The 19,891-nt window shown below is 40.3% G+C and overlaps 1 protein-coding gene across 5 annotated transcripts in view; it reads left to right on the top strand.

The window, feature by feature from the left end:
- LOC121289392 (mesoderm induction early response protein 1-like) overlaps positions 1–5,553 on the top strand; it is a 51,828-nt gene extending 46,275 nt beyond the window's left edge. For 2 of the 5 annotated variants that reach the window (XM_041208781.1, XM_041208784.1), the window contains one exon: positions 4,443–5,551. In XM_041208781.1, coding sequence (XP_041064715.1) covers positions 4,443–4,822 — 380 coding nt within the window. In that variant the 3' untranslated portion in view covers positions 4,823–5,551. Of the gene's footprint in view, positions 1–4,393 lie in introns of all 5 variants that reach the window. The other 3 variants (XM_041208780.1, XM_041208782.1, XM_041208785.1) reach the window with 3 other exon arrangements.
- Positions 5,554–19,891: the final 14,338 nt, after the last annotated feature.

The following is a 19,891-nucleotide window of genomic DNA, read 5'->3' on the forward strand; positions in this document are numbered from 1 at the left end:
CCTTAGATCAAGGTACTATCTTTAGGTATATTGTCTTGGTGGTTTCAAGGTATTCTTACTGTTATTAAGACCTAAAACCATTGTTCCCACATATTAAAATCAAAAGATCAGTCAAGGGATAACACTGGTGTAATAGCAAGTCACCACAAGTCTTATGCCCAGTTACCTGAATGCATGAAATATTCTAATATTAACTTCACTGTCGTATAGGACATTGTTTCCATTTCATTGGTATCGTTGTGTGAAGCCTAACATTAGTGAAGTTCATTTTGTGCGGTCTGATTTCTGTGTAAACCATATATTGAAATGTAATACTTGCTTTTATTTCTAAATATTTGAATGAATGTCTGAGCCTAAATTATCCAATTGGAGTAGAAGGCATTTTATGACATTTATTTGACAGATTTTTAATCGTTGAGGGAACCAATGGTCATGGAGGAAAGGCAGGAAATTGGAGTTGAGGATTATCAGATCAACCATGATCTCTTGAATGGCAGAGCAGACTCAATGGGCCAAAAAGCCTACTTCTGCCCCTACACTTGATCTTACGGTTGTGATAAAATCAAAGAAAAATACAGCGAAAAACAGTACATTGTTCATCAAGACAACACCAGTGTTTTTAACAAGAGCTGCCTAATCTCAACCCATTCTCCTGCTTGCTCCTCATATCCTTTAATATCCCTCTTTTCAAGCAAATATTTAATTCTCTTTTTTAGAAAGGATCACTTCAAAACTCTTGGCAGAGGGTGGTTAAAATTATGAATGCTGTCAAAAATACTTGTCTATGTCCTATTTAATTCTTGTTGCAATTATCTTTAGTTTGTGCCCCCTCGTTGCCATCTTAACCAGTCCATCACTCTTCACCTTAACCCTTCGTAGTCTTGAATATCTATCAGTTTGTGCTTAATATTCTCAGTTCTTGAGTCTGCAGCATCAATGTAGTGAGAAACTGGAGATTTGGGTTCCTGATGTGTCAGTAGTGAAGAGACATGCAAGGCTTAGGCCTGGGTAGTTGTTGTGGGGGGAGGAGGGTGGTCCTGTGCCTGGCAGCACTGATTTTATTTTGAGCAATCTGTGTAAATATTGATTTAGATGTTCATTGATTGGATTCCTTAATACACATACACATGCTTATATTCACAACTATGCAGGAGGGAGGAAGGATAACAAAATGTTATCAGTTAAATGTGAAAATTTTTAAATTCAACTTTTTTAACGTGGCGGGACTAATCAGTGCATATGTTTGACTGACAGCTGTTAATAATTAGCAATGTAAGTTGTTCTAGCTTGTAGCAGTTTTAACTCCAAGTTAGTAATTAGTTGTTTAAAATTCAACAGAATCTTGTAACTTTCATTAAATATTGCCCTTTGCATGCTGTTAGAGTCACCTATATTTAATTTAACAGCATTTTTAGGCTTTACCTGCAAGCTGACTTCCTCCAAATGCATTGCTTTAATAAAAATTACTATTGTGTGTAAATGAACAAAAGAAGATAAAAGATGGCTTATTCGATGAATGTGCTGTCCTTCCTTGCCTGAATGTGCTGCTGCTGCTGCAAACCGAGGTTCTTGCTGTCTTGCTCTGGATCTCTAAGGGTTAAGGGAAGTATGATAGAGTTCTCTTTTGATGTAAACCGTGGGGACTTTGTTTTTTTTTTATTCAGTTGAGTAGCCTAAAGCTCTGTAAACATCGAAGTGATATTTGATATATTTTTGATGGAAAAAAAATTATTTTGCGAAATACTAACTTGGTTTCTGTCAATGGAGGTGGGGAGGTGCACACATTTTATCATAAGGTGTGGGAACAGTCACCTAGTTGTATGTTACATATTAAAACATTTTATTCACTAGAATGATAGGACAAGCCTCTGCCAACGATTATAATGTAACTTAGGCTATTCTAATGAACCATTTCATTTTCCAGTTGTCTCGCCACACTTTTAAGTGGATCTCTCATCATTTGTGGATCCAAAGCTGCATCCTGCAGTTTTCTGCTCCTGCAGTGATGTCTACTTTTTAGGACACTCTTAATCATAGTGCTGGTGCTTATTGCACTTTACCTCTCCAGCCCACTCTGGAAGACAGTTTCAGCAACAGGCCATTCCCAAGCTAAGCTTAGAAGCTAAATTAACTAAGCAGATTTATATACAGCTATTAAAGACCGATATATATTAAACAGCACAGATTATGTACAATGATAACAATAAAGGCTTTCTCTTTTAAAAGTATAACCTACTGTCAGTAGTAAATGTAGTCAGACCCTTTACCAAGTTCAAACACTCACCTCTTTCTCCTCTTCCCCACTTACCCCCGAAACAAACTAAAATGTCCCTTATGCCTAGCATGTGTCAGCTTCCAAATAGACATAATGTTGCATACTGATTTTATAGACTTGATTGTATAATAGTTAATCTGAATCCCATTTTCCAGCTGTGAAGAAGGGCGTTCTGTCACCTTGGTTTAATTAACATATTCTTTGCAACCTGGGCATACCAGAACCAAGGGGATCAACTGGGACCTTCCCCAGCCGCTCATTTTGATTTATTTGACACATTAATTTATATACAAAGCATGATCTTTCCCTGACTACCTTTCCTACAGTGACTGTGACAATTTGTCGCAACTTGTTCAAGAGTAAAACTGATCACATTAAATGCACATTTACTGGCCAGTGTGTTTACAAATAAAATTTGCTTACTGTAAAAATTGGATTTTGCCATCTTTCCCTCTGTATTCTAGAGCATTTCTTACATAAAACCCTGTTCAAATATAATTAAAAGTTGATAAAGGAGAAAGAGAGCTTTACAGCACTACTTTTCTGTTCAAAGCACTCCCATTTGTCTAGTAAAGCTTTTAATAAAGATAAAAATATTCAACCTTGAAAGCTTCTACCTAGAGAGATGGCAAAAGCTGACCAACATCATCAAAAAGGGCAAATCAATAAAGCCCTGAAAAACCGACGTGGACTTTATGGGCTGAGTAGCCTCCTAAGCCGTAATGACTCTAAATTGTACAGTCTGTAGTAAAACATATATTTACATGAGGTGTAGTGGGGAAAAGAGGTTAAATTTAATTTGTGGCTATTAAGCCAATGTTGCTTAAAGTGCACAAAACCCGAAAGGATGCAAGAATTGAAAGTGGGCTTATTTTCTTGAGGCGGTGTGGGCAACAAGTACACTTCCTCCTCAAGAAAGTTAGATTTCATGCATTTATTTGGCTTTATTTTCATAGGGATGTACAATAAATGTTGAGTTTTAACTTGATTTTATTGAAAACTAATTTCTACCATTTTGGGCTGTTAATTATTTTTGGTGTATGTTTTAAAACTACTTTCTCTGAGTAGCAACAGATATTTACAGGCAGGTTCAAATCTATCTGAACTCACAACACGTTTAGAATGTTATGATTGCTTCTGTCCCTGTCCCTGCCCCTTTATTATGTACTCAGAGGAGGTTGAAACTGGAAGTGTTGCTTGGAAAAGGGGAAATGATTTAGTCCATAAATGTGGGTGTTCATGTCTAACCTGGACAATTAGTATATAAATACATTTATAGGTAGGAGGGCTCTGCTCTGTCCAGTCTCAACAGCTTGCACTTATGCAGTACCTTTCATACAGAAAATCATCCCAAGATGTTTCACCAAAGCATTATCAAACAAAATCAGACATGCAACATAAGTCAATAGTGCAACAATTAAGTTATGCTTTACGGAGCGGCTTAAAGGAGAAGAGAAAGTCGGAGAGATTTAGGGAGGGAATTCCATAGTTTTAGCACAGCTGCCAGTGGTGGAGCAATTTTAAAACACAGGATGCGCAAGAGGGCAAAATTGAAGGAGTGAAGAAATCCGAGGTGGTCAGGCTGGAGGAGGTTACAGAATTCAGGAAGGACACGGCCATGAACGAAAATTTTAAAATTAAGGTGTTTCCAGAATGGGAACCAGTGTGGGTTAGCAAACAATGGTGATGAGTGAACACGACTCTTTTTTAGGACGTGGGCAGCAGAATTTTGGATAAGTTCAAGCTTATAGAGAGTAGAAGAAGGTAGATTAGTCAATAGAGAATTGGACTGGTCAGGTCTAGAGGGGTGGATGAGGGTTTCAGCTTCACATGAACTGAGGCGGGACTGGAAGTAGGTTGCCTTGACAAGGGAGCAGATATGTGGGTGGAAGTTTATCCCAGGATCAAATAGGATGATGCCAAGGTTGCAATTGGAACAGCTCAGCCTCATGCTCTTATCCTTCCTCCAGCCCACAAAAACTTTGTGCCACTAGCTGAGTGCACGGCAATTTCTAAATCTATGTTTCTGTATTTGATAGTCTGTGATGAGAAGTTGTACATTTGAATGAGATGTAATGTTAAAACAATGTTTGTTTTGTTTTTGAAAAATATCTGCAGGTAATAGAATGAAGAGCCAACTGAAATCTTTTTGTTGTATCTGATGCAGGGACAAATACTAATGGTCCAGTTGAAACATCAGATCAATGGCATGATTATGGCGAAATCAAGGGATTGAGCTACAATGGACCTGTCAATAATTCTGCAGTTTCTGGACATGCAAAAATGAGCACAAATGGCTGTGAGAAAGATGATTTATGCGATGTCAAACTGATAAATGTACAGAATGAAAATGACGAGTCTGAATCAAGTTGTGAAAGACCAGCTAAGAGACTAAAAACCGATAATGACTCTGGAAATGAAAAGAACAGTGTAAACATTTCAGAAGCAAGCCTGCACCTGAAATCTGAAGACACTGAGAATTTGGCTGTTCTGACTGACTCATCAAGACACCAAATGCCTGTTGAATTGGATGCTCCACAAATCTGAAGAACATGAAATAACCCAGTTTTGGTTTTGGGGCATTTTTTTAAAAAAAAACCTGATTAATAATTGGGTTGGTTTGTAAAAATTTGTCATTGACATCAGTGATGTCTTTTTTATATATATCTATATATATTAATATATATATATATTAATATATATATGTAAATTCTTCTGACTATCTGGGCTCAAAATACATTCTATTTTTGCCAGATTTCTACATGGAATTGAGAGAATTTTTTGAATAAGTACTCAAGTTTCCTTGCAGTCCTTTCTGTAAAACTTGTACAGTTCCCTGATTTGTACAGTTGCTAAGCTTTATTGTGGAGGGAGAAAGAGAATAAATATACCAAGAATCTAATAATGTCTGACTCATTCCATTTTGGTACAACTTTGTTTTTAAATTATTAAAATTATGGAATGTTTAAAATATTTAAGAGGTAGTGGTTTTACACTGTCTGGAGCTGTGATGAGGTTTATCGGGGTCACAGTTTTTACAAGACTGTAATTGATTGAAGCTTTTTATATGCTACTCTATTACTGCAGCAAAAATTTCAGCTTAAGTATAAAACTTCATCCCTCAGTGTTGCTGAGTCACAGTTCTGATTATATGCTGCATTTTCTTTATTTTTGATAAGACTTGCCTACAACATGTTGAATATGCATGTTACTAAATGAAATTGTGCAAAAACTGAGCTGTGATATTTTTCATTAAAAAAAATGAATCTTTTAATTTTGCTTTCTTCTCAGAATTCCTATTACGCTTATTTTCTACTAATATTGTAAATTTATTTCAGCAATTAAATTTTAAATTGAGAGGTGTAAGTGAAAGCTCAATCCAGAATCACCACTTTGGAAATAAAAAGACTTTTCATATAAATGGCATCTTTTCATGACCACTAGCTGCAAAGCATTTTGGGAGATCAAATTGGACACAATTGTCGGGAAATGCAGATGAATCTGCAATATCCCAGCAGCAGCCATCATGCATTCATTTTGTATTACCTCAGCTAAGCCAGCATTATTACAAGGAGCAGGCAGACGGAGTGAATGGATTGTTCAGAGCCACAGCTACCCTAAACCCTAAACCATGGACAGTAATTAGTAGAACACCGTTTATACCTCCACTTAAATTCTGAAGTAAGATTCTGCTGTCTGGGCAAATTAGAGGATTCTGATCTAACATAATGCACATGAAGCCACAGAAAATGGTTGCACGTGTTGGCTTCTATTATTTTGCTGTTCGGAGAGGGTAACCTATTTAACCAGAGGCGGTAGAGCTCAATGGGTTTAGAAGTTGCTGTCAAAGATGTTTTTAGCAAATTGCTGCAGTTCACATTGTAGCCACACTGCACCAGTGGTGGGGGAAGTTTAAGGTGGTGAACAGGGAGCCAATTAAGCAGGCTGCTTTTGTCCTAATGTCGAACTTCTCAAATGTTAGAATTCAGTCATCCAGGTAAGTGGGGAGTATTCTACCACACTTCTCACTGGTGCTTTGTAGATAGACTTTGAGGAGTCAGGAGATTCATTGTGAGGTGCAAAATTCCAAACCTCTGACCTGCTCTTGTAGTCAAAGTATTTATGTGACTGGTTCTGTAACTTTTTTTGTCAAATGGTAACCATGGCCCCCAACCACCCCCAGTGTAATGTTGGAGAATTCAGCAATGGTAATACCACTGATTGTGAAAGAGGTGGTTAGATTATCTTTTCAGAGATGGCCATTGGCCTGGAACTTGATGTGGTGAAAATGTTACTTGTCGCTGTCAGCCCAAGCCTGAATGTTGTCCAGGTTCTGCCGTATGTAGGCATGGACTGCTTCTGTATCTGAGGAGTTACGCATGGAACTGAATACTGAAATCATCTGTGTACACTCCATCTTAAGACCTTATGATTGAGAAAAGTTTATTGAAACAAATAAAGATGAGCCTAGGACACTGTTCTAAGGATTCCTGCTCGGATGTCATGAGGCTGAGATGATTGGGCTGCAACGATCACAACCATTTTCCCTTGTGCTGGTATGACTCTGGTGAGAATTTTCCCCCAACTCCCACAGATTTCAGTTTTACTAGGACTGCTGGATGCCACGTTTGGTCAAATGATGCCTTGATCAGGGGATTAAACTAACTTGGCAAGGGTGTGGGAACCAGGCAAGAATATTAGAGAGTAATGCCAAGGTACACAAAACACTGGGAGAGCACTAGAATAGAGAGAAAGTTAATAGGTGGAGTCTGAGTAAGGGAGAAAGTAATGAGGTCCAAATTGGTTATACTGAATGTGAATGCACAGAACCTAGTAAATAAGATTGGTGAGTTACAGGTGCAGATTGCCAAGCAGAATTATAATATGGTGATAAGAAACCTGGCTCAAGAAAGGGCAGGACTGGGTGTTAAATATTCCTGGGTACAAGGTGTTCAAGGAAAGGAAGAAAAGGAGTAGGGGTGGCAGTATTGGTTAAGGAGAGCATTGCACTGCTGGAGAAAGGATGTCCCAGAGGATTCAAGGACAGAATCAATTTGGCTAGAGCTAAGGACCAACATTGCTGGGTGTAGTCTTTAGGCACCAGCAAGTGGGGAGGATGTAGAGGAACAAATCTGCAGGGAAATTAGAGGTAGAAACAGTGTAGAGTAGTTATAATGGGGGACTTTACTATTACTACTATCCCAGTCTATAGTCAGGTAATTATAGAGGGGCAAAAGTTCCTAGTGTGTTCAAGAGAATTTTCCATACCTGTATATGTCCAGTCTAACAAGGCATTACTAGACCTGGTTCTTAGAAATGAGGTGGGCCAAGTAGATCAAGAATCAGTGTGGGAACATTTAGTAAACTGACCATCGTAAGGTTTGGGATGACGATCAATAAGGACAATGGGCAACCCAGAATAAGAATTAACTGCAGGAGAGCACACTTCAATGAGGCAAGAATGGAGCTGAGCCAGATAGACTAGAACCAAAGGTCGGCGGGAAAAGCTAACTGAACGATGGGCTACCTTCAAAGAAGAAATGGTTCAAGCACAGTTAAGGTATATTCCCTCAAAGGGGAAAGGTAAGGCAAACAAATCCAAAGATCCCTGAATGAAAAAGATAGAAATTTAGATGAGAAAATGTGCGCATGACAGTTGTCAGGTAGAAAATACAGTTGAGACCAAACAGAATACAGAAGATTCAGAGGAGAGGTGAAGAAGCAAGTAAGAAAAGCGAAGAGGAATTATGAGAAAAGACTGGCAGCCAATATATAAGGGAATTCCCAAAGTCTTCTATAGGCACAGGAGTAGGACCGATTAGGGACAAAAAAGAAGGCACGTAGAGGCAAGTGGCATGGCTGAGGTATTCAATGAATACTTTGCATCTGTCCTTACCAAGGAAGCAGATGCTACAAAGGCCATGGTGACAGAGGAGAAAACTCTGTCACTTCAGAATTGATAAGGAGTGGGTATTAAATAAACTCAGTATTTAAATTGACAAGGCATCGGGACTGGATGAGATACTAACAAGGATATTTAATAAAGCAAGAGGGGAAATTGCAGGGGCACTGGCCATTATCATTCAGTCTTCCCTAGACTCAGGAGGTGCCAGAGGACTGGAGAATTGCAAAAAATATGCCCTTGTTCAAAAAATGTTGCAAGGATAAGCCCGACAATTATAGACCAATCAACTTAACTTCAGTGGTAGGGAAGATTCTAGAGACAATTATTCAGGATAGAATTAATAGTCACATGGGAAAATGTGAGCTGTTTAGGAAAAGCCAGCATAGATTTCTTAAGAGAAAATGGTGTTTAACTAACTTTCTGGAGTTTTTTGATGAGGTAATAGAGAGTGCTAATGAGGGTAATGCAGTTGGTGTACGTGGACTTTCAAAAGGCATTTGCTACAGTGCCGCACAACAGACTTGAGAGAAGTTGCTGCTCATGGAATAAAACGGATTGTAGCAATGTGGATACAAAATTGGCTGAGTAATAGGAAGCAATGAGTAATGGATATTATTCAGGCTGGAGGAAGGTTTGTAATGGAGTCCCTCAATATAGAGAAATGTGAGGTGAATCATTTTGGTAGGAATAACATGGAGAGACAATATAAAATAAGGGGTACAACAGTAAAGGGTATGCAGGAGCAGAGGGACCTGGGTGTATATGTGCATTATTCATTAAAGGTGGCAGGACAGGTGTAGAGAGCAGTTAATAAAGCATACAATATCCTATGCTTTATTAATAGGGGCATAAAGTACAAGAGCAAAGAGGTTATGCTGAACTTGTATGGGACACTAGTTAGACCTCAGCTGCAGTATTGTGTGCAGTTCTGGGTGCAACACTATAGGAAGGATGTGAACACATTAGACAGAGTGCAAAAGAGGTTTACAAAAATGGTTCCAGTGTTGAGAAATTTCAATTCTGAAGATAGATTGGAGAGGTTTGAACTGTTCTCCTTGGAGAGCAGAGAGCTAAAAGGAGATTTGAAAGAGGTGTTCAAAATCATGAGGGGCTGGACAGAGTAGATGGGGAGAAACTGTTCCCACTCATAAAAGGATCAAAAATGACAGGGCACAGATTTAAAGTGATTTGCAAAAGAAGCAAATGTGATATAAGAAAAACCTTTTTCATACAGCGAGTGGTTCGGGTCTGGAATACACTGCCTGGAAGTGTAATGGAGGGCAGGTTCAATCGAGGCATTCAAGTGCAACTTTAGTAATTATGGCTTTATTTAGTGTGTAATATACCTTTAATAATTATATTTGTTGAGGGTCACATGATCTATAGTAACAAATAGGAGAGTAGCGCAGCTTACCTCGACTCAGTAACGTAGAGATAGAGTTGGAGTTGAAAGCACACATGTAGTTGCTGCTGACTACCTTGTAAATAAACTTAATGTTTCCACCCAAGAAGTGTCTGCAGATCAAATCTATCAATAGTATTAACTCAGCCACCACTCAACAAACTGGCGACGAGGATAAAATAGGAATGAACAGAAGAAATCAAGTTGAAAAGAAATCAACACTGTACTTCACCCAGTGATTGTAAGTAGAAAGCATGGTTAGAATTGAAGATGACACCCCTCCACAAAATGCCACAATTCAGAAAAATTGATCCTTTGGATCCAGCCACAAACTATTGATCTCATTACATAGAATGTCTCACATTCTTTTTCAAGGAAATGAGATTACGGGGGAAGAGAAGAGGCGAGCAATCCTCTTAAGCACTTGTGGGTTCAAAGCCTACAGCTTGATTGAGAGTTTGATGGCACCCATGCCCCAGATTCGAAAAATTCCGATGAATTTGTGGACCTCATTTTCAACCAAAGCTCTCAGTAATGATGCAGAGATTCAAGTTTAATTTGAGAAATAGGGCCTGGGTGAGACAATTGCATGCTATGTGGTAAATTTGAAGCAGTTAACGGAACATTGTGAATTTAGTACATCTCTAAATGACACGCTCAGAGATTATTTAGCATATGGTGTGAAAGAGAACGCTATTCAGAAGAGATTATTGTCTGAAGTAAATTTCGATTTCAAGAAGGCGCTATAGAGATACAGGGCGTGCAAAATGGTGCCATCCTCCGCATCGGGTGGGAAACCCCAGCCAAAAAGGGCACAAAAATGCAAGACTCTGCCAATGAAGCAGGAAACAGCTAACTGAAGAATAAAGAAAAATAACAGCAGCAAAATCAAAGTATAATTTCAATAGGGGTGGGAACAAGCACTCTTTTAACGATTGGCATATAATGAGGCAGTGCAAGGAAAGATTCAAGCAGGCTTGTAAACAAAAGAAGAAGCCCAATGAAATCTACAATGTAGAAGAGCTTGAAACAACAAATTCAGATATTTACTCGTTTAATCTAAAAGTTGGAAAGACAGAATCAATATTTATTACAGTGAAAGTAAATGGCAAATCTGTTAGAATGGAAGTGGACACAGGAGTTTCCACTACAGTAGTTGGGGAACATATCTTCAGATATTTGAATAATGGTGAACATCAGTTAAGTTTAGAAGAAACAGCTGCCAAACTAAAAACATACACTGGCGAAGGCATTCAAGTAAAAAGCATAAGCAGAGTAACTATCCATTATGGAAGTGAATCGGCAAAGCTATCCTTGATGGTGGTAGCAGGTGAGGGGCCAAACCTCCTGGGGTGAAACTGATTAAAGGAGATTAAGTTAGAGTGGGCTGAAATTTTCCAGTTGAGAGCAAGTGGGTTACCAGAGCTACTTCAAAAGTATGCCACAGTCTTCAAAATCATACTTGGGAAAATCCGGGGGCTGCAGGCAAAAATTCATGTGGATCCGGGACCAACCCATCAATTCATGAAGGCGAGACTGGTACCATAAGCACGGTGAAAAAAAGTCGACATTGAACGGAACAGACTAGAGAAACTGGACGTTATACAACCTGTTCAGTTCTTAGAACAGGGAGCACCCATTGACCCATCCTTAAACCCAACCAAAGCGTCTGAATTTGTGGAGGCTACAAATTGGCAGTTAATAAAGCAGCTAAGATAGACAGGCACCCCATTTCAAAAATCAAAGACCTGTATGCCAAGCTGGCAGGTGGAATGACCTACACGAAGCTTGATATGAGTCATGCTTATCAACAACTGAATTAGATAATGCTTCCCCAGAATTTGTCACAATTGATACCCATAAAGGGTTGTACCAATATATTTGATTGCCTTTTAGTGTCTCCTCCACTTGTGCCATCTTTCTGAGAACAATGGAAAGTTTGCTGCAGGGACTGCCCCAGGTTGTAGTCTATTTAGAAAATGTATTGGTGACAGGATTCACTGAAAAAGAGCATTTAGCAAACTTAGAAGAAGTCTTAAAACATTTCTCACAAGCTTGGAGTGCATTTAAAAAAAAGGTGCGTGTTCCAAGCGAGGGAGATTATCTCTTTGAGTCACTGGGTAGATTCACTGGGCCTCCACCCAGTTGAGGAGAAAGTAAGAGCCATAAGAGAGGCACCTGCTCCAAAGAACGCCTCAGAGCTCAAATCATTCCAATGAATGATCAACCATTATGGGCGGTTCTTACCCAATTTGTCTACAGTGCTGGCCTCCCTGTATTCTCTACTCAAAAATAACCAACATTCGTCTTAGGAGGCACCCCAGAAAGAAGCTTTCATAAAGGTGAAACAATTGTTGCACTCGTCCAAGCTATTAGTGCATTATGACTAGACAAAAGAATTGGTGCTGACATGTGCTACATCTCCCAACGGAATGGGAGCAGTGCTCTCTCATCGGATGGACAATGGCATGGAATGGCTAATAGGTTATGTATCAAGAATGCTCACCACAGCGGAAAAGGGATACTTGCAGATGGAAAAAGAAGGCCTGTCCATCATCTTTTGTGTCATGAAATTTCACCAGTACGTACATGGTCGCCATTTTACAATCGTTATAGGCCACAATTCATTGCTAGGATTGTTTAGTGAGGACAAGGCTATACCACCCATTGCCTCAGCAAGAATACAACAATGGCCTTTAATCCGGGCAGCATACCAACACACTTTCATACACAGACCTGCAATCAAATTACAAACGCCGATGCCCGTAGTCATTTGCCTCTACAAGAAAATGATGAGCACGTCCCAGTTCCACAGGAACTTGTTTTATTGTTAAATCACGTAGATTCATCATCGGTATGTGCTCAACGGATCAGAGACTGGACAAGTCGGGACCCAACCCTATCTCAAGTACAAGAACAAGTGCTTCATGATTGGTCACAAGAGCCTGTATCTGACAAATTGAAACAATACTTCAACAGAAGATATGAAATAACCAGACAGGATGGCATCTTATTGTTGGGAGCACGAGTGATAGTTCCTCCAAAGGGAAGGGAGCCACTTTTAATTGAACTACACAGTGCCCATCCAGGAATTTCCCGAATGAAGACCATAGCACGCAGCTATCTATGGTTGCCTGGAATGGATGACAAGATAGAGCGTTTAGTAAAGCACTGTGTGCAATGTCAGCAACTGCAAAAAGTTGCCATTGGCAGCTCCGTTACACCCATGGGAGTGGCTAGGTAGACCCTGGGTGCGGTTACACATTGACAATGTTGGACCTTTCCTGGGAACAATCTTTCCACTCATTGTCAATGCCCATTCAGAATGATTGGATGTACGTGAGGTGAAGTCACCAACATTGGCTGCTACATTTGAGTAACTATGCCAAAGTTTTGCCATTCAAGGGCTACCAGAATTGGTCATTTCTGATAATGGCACAGCATTTACGAGTGCTGAGTTTCAACAGTTTATCAGTCTCAATGGTATCGCTTATGTAAAAACTGCACCATACCATCCTTCCTCAAATAGATTGGCCGAAAGGGCAGTTCAAACGTTCAAGGCAGGCATGAAAAAGCTAACTAGTGATTCCTTAGCAACCTAGCTAGCACGCTTTCTTTTTCATTACAGGGCTACCCCTTACACAGCAACAAGTGTCACATCTGTGGAGTTATTGTTGAAATGCCATCTCAGGGCAAGATTGAGCTTGATAATACCGAATTTAGAGGGGAAGGTGAAAAGGAGTCAAGGAAGCCAGAAAACTAGACATGACTGGCACAGTTGTGAGAAGAAATTTACCGTGGGAGAGACGGTATACGTGAAGAACTTCAGAGAAGGGCCAAAGTGGTTACCGGGCCTCTATCTTACCATGTGGAGGTGGAAGGATGGATCATCCAGAAACATGTGGACCATTTAAGGAAGAGAGAGACAAATCACCAAGAATTGATTCCACCAATGATCACAACTGGGTCAGCATTTCCTGTTGAGGATACTCAACCCAGGACTGACATGTCTAATGTTCCCGTAAGAGTTGAGGAAACAGAACCGCGGGTGCCCACCGAAGCACATGATTTTCGGGTAACTCCGAAAAAGGTGGTTCCTGAAAAAGCATCTGAAGATGTGGAGCTGGGACGTTCCACATGGATCAGAAAACCACCTGAAAGTCTGAATTTGTAAATTCCTTACCCAGTGTAAATATTTTGTTGTCTTGAAAAATTTGTACTTGTAAATATAATATGTATATCCGAGTTAAAGGTGGAGGAATGTAATAATTATGGTTTTATTTAGTGTGTAATATACCTTTAAGAATAATGCTTGTTAAGGAAGATCACATGATCTATAGTAACCAATAGGAGAGTAGCGTGGGCTACCTCAGAAGTTAGTAGTGTAGAGATAGAGTTGGAGTTGAACACACATGCGTAGCTGCTGCTGAGTACTTTGTAAATAAACTTAAAAAGTGTCTGCAGATCAACTCTATCAATAGTACCAACTCGGCCACCACTCACAACAGCATGAGATGATTATTTAAATAGAAACAATGTGCAGGATTACAGGGAAAAGGCAGGAGAATGGCACTGAGTCATCATGCTCATTCAGACAGCTGGTGCAGACACGATGGGCTGAATGGCCTCCTTCTGTGCTGTAACAATTCTGTGATGTGAAGGACAGTCACTCCTCACCTCTGGAATTAAGCTCATGTCAATGTTTGGACAAAGGGTGCAATGAGGTCTGGAGCTGACTATTTAATCCCACTGAGACTTCATAATAGTTTTGCTCTGGCTTCTTCTCCTAAAGGACTTGCTCCTAAGAAACAACTAAAAATACCCGAGTTTCAATTAGATTATATGGTGGACCTTCATTCTTAAACAATTCAAATGTGAATCATCCATCCTGAACAGCTTCTATTCACCCTGTTGTCCAAGTGAATGGCTGGACCATTCATTTAGACCACTGATTCTCCTACTCTCCGATTACCCTGTAACAATTGGAAGACGTGACCACAACTTTATCACCTTTCTCTTAACTTCTTCGGTCTTCTGTAGTTTTCTGTTAAGAGAATATTTTGTGCTGGAATATTGTCAGTTCAATATGTAAGACAATGCCTGTTCCTTTGCTGTCACCTTTCATTCAGTCATCCACCCTGTTCTGAGTACAGTATCCTTAATCCATCATGGAATAACATGTGACTGACTGTCCAGGAAAAGGCCTTAGCTTTAAAATGTGGTCTCCAGTAAAATTGCATGTCAGGGAAAGCTGCATTATCTTTTCTTGGTATGTCTTGCTTTCCCATATGCTAAATCTCCAAGTTTGTGACTTCACATTGTCACCATAGCACAATTTGCATATTTAAAGAGGACTGAAGATTTAAGGTCAAAGCTTCTTCTATCGCCACTCCAATTTATTTCAAATGCACTAGGGTGCATGCCATTAAGGCTTATTCATCTTGTGCTCAACAAGTTTTCTTAAATAACTAATTCCTTTTTTACACTTATCTCAAAATTGCTCCATATCCTACTTCCTTACGCCTACATTCTGTCTTCCACTTCATTTATAAAAACCAATGAAAAGTATTTATTTAATAGCTCCACCATATCTTCATCCCAATTAGCCTCTTGCCTTTGTCCTGATCATTCTTACCTTTCGAACTATTCCACCATTATATGCTAACAAAGACCCTCTATATATCCTTGTATCTCATTCATTTATCCACCTTCTAATCACCCTTTTCAGATACTGCAATCCAAGTCTATGCAATGTATGCAATTTTGGAACATGAATCAGTTAGATACTCAATGAAACTGTAAGGGGTTGGTTCCTTGTGGTGTAAAAGGATGAGATTTTTTGGCAAATCATTTTTTAAAGATTTAATGGAATGAAGGAATGAATGTTTCAGTTAGTTTCACACTTGTTAACAACTGCTTAATTTTAGTTGAGATATACATACAAGGAAAGGAATTTTACCTCAATCAATGTATTATGTTGCTGGTATTCAAAAATGATTATTCTTTCCAAGCATTCACATAGAATTTGACATTAGATTGTCAATAAAAATTTCAGCAATTAGCCTTTTTAAAATCAATTTGGCAAATGGCAGGTCAATAAATCTTGTTATTGGATGATTCTGGGGAGTATGATAAGGGTTATGCCAAGTAACTCACAACTTCACCTTGATTCCTTACCTTCTACTTTATAAGCAACCATTTTCCACTTAAAGCAAAAAAAAAAATCAGTACAAATCACAACAAAAAAACAAAAACTGAATGATCCCTAATAGCTCTGCTAGGGCAACAAGAGAGCTCACTATCTCAGTAATAGTTTTATAAAATGGCTTAGCTAACAATATTTGTTAGTTTGAATGTTTGGTAGCATTCAAAATAAAAACTATTTTATTCCAAATTTATCTCTGTTTTCTTGGTTCTACCTGTTCCTCTCAGCCCGACAGCAAGACAGCGTGTTTCCTGTGACTGCATAATTAATGAGACTGGAATGATACAGCACAAAAAGCTGCCATTGTGGCCGGCAGGTAAAACGTCCTTTTTCTCGTTCACTACCGCACTTAGTACAGATCTGGGATGATTCCACCCTCTGAGGCAGTGGCTTGGTAGTATTGTCACCAGGGTCCCACCATAATGCTCTGTGGACTATAGCAGATGGTGAAATTTGAATTCAGTAAAAATGTGGAATTATAAGCCTGATAATGACCACAAAACCATTGCCAATTGTCGTAAAAACCCACCTAGTTCACTAATGTCCTTTGAAGAAGGAAAGCTGCCTTCCTTATCTGGCCTGGCCTACATGTGACTCCAGAACCACAGCAATGTGGTTGACTCTTAAATGTCCCTTGAACAAGGGCAGTTATGGATGGGCAATAAATGCTGGCTATATGAATAAATGCTATGTTAATGACTTGGATAAGGGAAATGTACTATCACCGAGTTGTGGATGACACAAAAATAGGTGGGAAGGCATGTGGTGAGGATGACACAAAGAGTCTACAGAGGGATTTGGCAGGTTAAGTGAGTGGGCAAAAACTTGGCAGATGGAATATAATGTGGGAAAATGAGGTTGTGCACTTTGACAGGAAGAATAGAAGAGCTGGATATTATTTAAATGGAGAAAGACTTCAGAAAGCTGCAGTACTGAAGGATTTGGGGGTCCTCATGCATGAATCACAAAAAGCTAACATACTAGTTCAGCTGGTGATCGGTAAGGCAAATGGAATGTTGGCCTTTGTTTCAAAGGGAATGGAGTATAAAAATAGGGAAGTTTTGTTAAAACTTTACAAGGCACTAGTTAGACAACACTGAACAGCTTTGGCCAACTTATCTAAAAAAAGATATACTGGCATTGGAGGCAGTCTAGAGAACGTTCACTAGGTTGATCCTGATATGGAGGGCTTTTTGTATTAGGAGATATTGAGTAGGTTGGGCCTGTACTCATTGGAGTTTAGAAGAATGAGAGGCAATGTTATTGAAACATATAAGATTCTTAGGGGGGTAGATGCTGAAAGGTTGTTTCCTCTTATTGGAGAGTCTAGGACCAGTGGGTTTAATCTCAGAGTAATAGGTCACCCACTTAAGACAGAGATGAGGAGAAATTTATTCTCACATAGCGTAGTGAATCTGTGGAATTCTTTACCGCAGAGGGCTGTTGAGGCTGGGTCGTTAAGTATATTCAAGGCTGAGATAGATAGATTTTAATCAGTAAAAGAATCAAGGGTTATGGGGAAAAGGCAGGAAAGTGGAGTTGAGCATTATCAGATCAGCCATGACTTCATTGAATGGCAGAGCAGATTCCAATGGGCTGAATAGCCTACTTCTGCTCCTACGTCTTACTGTCTTATAGTCTGATCTGCTGCAGTATACTGCCCTGCCTCAAGGTACTGCAGCCGTCACACAAAGATCATGGATGTTCAGCTACCTGTCACCATGAGATGACACCACAGGTGTATCCACTCCGACGGAGTGGCTCCAGGTGCCCTGCCTGCTTTTAAATCTGTTGACATGATGCTCTCAGGGCTGAGAAAAAATCATGAGCAAAGCCGATCTTCTCATTCAGGGAGACTTGAAAAACCCATCAAGAAAGCATTTAGAATCGCTCTAGCCATTCTGGAAAACAGAGCTAATATGGGCAATCTATGTGTGGAGCCAGAGGACACCAGTAGAGTGTTGAATGAATGATTCGCATCTGTCTTCACCCAAGAGAATGAGGATGAAGGTATTGAAATCAGGGAGAGAGACTGCAAGGTTCTTGAGCAAATTGATATAGGGAGTGACAAGGTATTGGAGGTGTTGTCAGGCTTAAAAGTGGACAAATCTCCAGGTCCGGATGATTTGTGTCCCAGACTGCTGAGGGAGGCAAGGGAGGAGATCGCAGGGGCTCTGACCCAAATTTATAATTCCTTTCTGGCCACGGGGGAGGTGCCAGAGGAGTGGAGAACAGCCAATGTGGTTCCGCTATTTAAGAAGGGTTGTAGAGATAAGCCAGGGTTATTTAAGAAGGTTTGTAGAGATACAGACCAGTGAGTCTCACGTCAGTGGTAGCAAAACTATTGGAGAAAATTCTGAATCACAGAATCACAATGCAGAAGAGGCCCTTCAGCCCATCGCGTCTGCACCAACACGTGAGAAACACCTGACCTACCCACCTAATCCCATTTACCAGCACTTGGCCCAGAGCCTTGAATGTTATGACGTGCCAAGTGCTCATCCAGGTACTTTTTAAAGGATGTGAGGGAACCCACCTCCACCACCCTCCCAGACAGTGCATTCCAGGCTGTCACCACCCTCTGGGTAAAAAAGTTTTTCCTCACATCCCCCATAAACCTCCTGACCCTCACCTTGAACTTATGAATCTTTCTCCACTTGGAGAGGCAAGGTTTGATCAGGGATAGTCAGCATGGCTTTGTCAGAGGGAGGTCATGCCTAACAAATTTGATTGAATTTTTTGAGGAGGTGACCAGGTGTGTAGATGAGGGTAGTGCAGTTGATGTAGTTCATGTGGATTTCAGCAAAGCCTTTGACAGGGTCCCACATGGAAGACTTATAAAGAAGGCAAATGCACATGGGATGCAGCGTAATTTGATAAGGTGGATTCAAAATTGGCTTAGTTGTAGGAGGCAGAGGGTGATGACAGAAGCTGCTTTAGTGACTGGAAGCCAGTGTCCAGTGGTGTACCACGGGGATCTGTGCTGGGTCCTCTGTTATTTGTCATTTGTATAAACAACATAGATGATTGTGTAGGGGGTTGGATTAGTAAGTTTGCAGATGACACAAAGATTGGTCGGGTGGTTAACAGTGAGGTTGAGTGTCTACAGGAAGATATAGATGGGATGGTCAAATGGGCAGATAAGTGGCAGATGGAATTTAACCCTGAAAAGTGTGAGGTGATACACTTTGGAAGGAGTAATTTGACAAGGAAGTATTCAATAAATGGCATGACACTAGGAAGTTCTAAGGAACAAAGGGACCTTGGCGTGTGTGTCCAAAGATCTCTGAAGGCAGAGGGGCATGGTAGTGGGGTGGTGAAAAAGGCATATGGGCCACTTGCCCTTATCAATCAAAGCATAGATTACAAAAGTAGGGAGGTCATGTTGGAGTTGTATTGAACCTTGATGAGGCCACAGCTGGAGTACTGTGTGCAATTCTGGTCGCCACATTATAGGAAGCATGTGATTGCACTGGAGGGGGTGCAGAGGAGATTCACCAGGATGTTGCCTGGGATGAAACATTTAAGTTATGAAGAGAGGTTGGATAGACTTGGGTTGTTTTCGTTGGAGCAGAGAAGACTGAGGGGCAACCTAATCGAGGTATACATAATGTGGGACATGGACAGGGTGGATAGGGAGCAGCTGTTCCCCTTAGTTGAAGGATCAGTCACAAGGGGACACAAGTTCAAGGTGAGGGGCAGGAGATTTAGGGGTGATGCGAGGAAAAACTTTTTTACCCAGAGGGTGGTGATGGTCTGGAATGCACTGCCTGGGAGGGTGTTGGAGGCGGGTTGCCTCACATCATTTAAGGAGTACCAGGATGAGCACTTGGCATGTCATAACATTCAAGGTTATGGGCCAAGTGCTGGTAAATGGGATTAGGTGGGTAGGCCAGGTGTTTCTCAAGTGTTGGTGCAGACTCGATGGGCTGAAGGGCCTCTTCTGCACTTTGTGATGCTGTGATTTTGTGATTCTGTGATTTGTGCAGCTGGTATCATCTCATTATTCAGATGATGAAACCATGGGACGGACGCAGCATCAAAAACATTTCATTTTGCATCTGTCTTTACCAAGGAGGTAGATGCTACCCAGGCCATGGTGGC

Source organism: Carcharodon carcharias, chromosome 16 (genome assembly GCF_017639515.1).
Source record: "Carcharodon carcharias isolate sCarCar2 chromosome 16, sCarCar2.pri, whole genome shotgun sequence".
NCBI lineage: Eukaryota > Metazoa > Chordata > Chondrichthyes > Lamniformes > Lamnidae > Carcharodon > Carcharodon carcharias.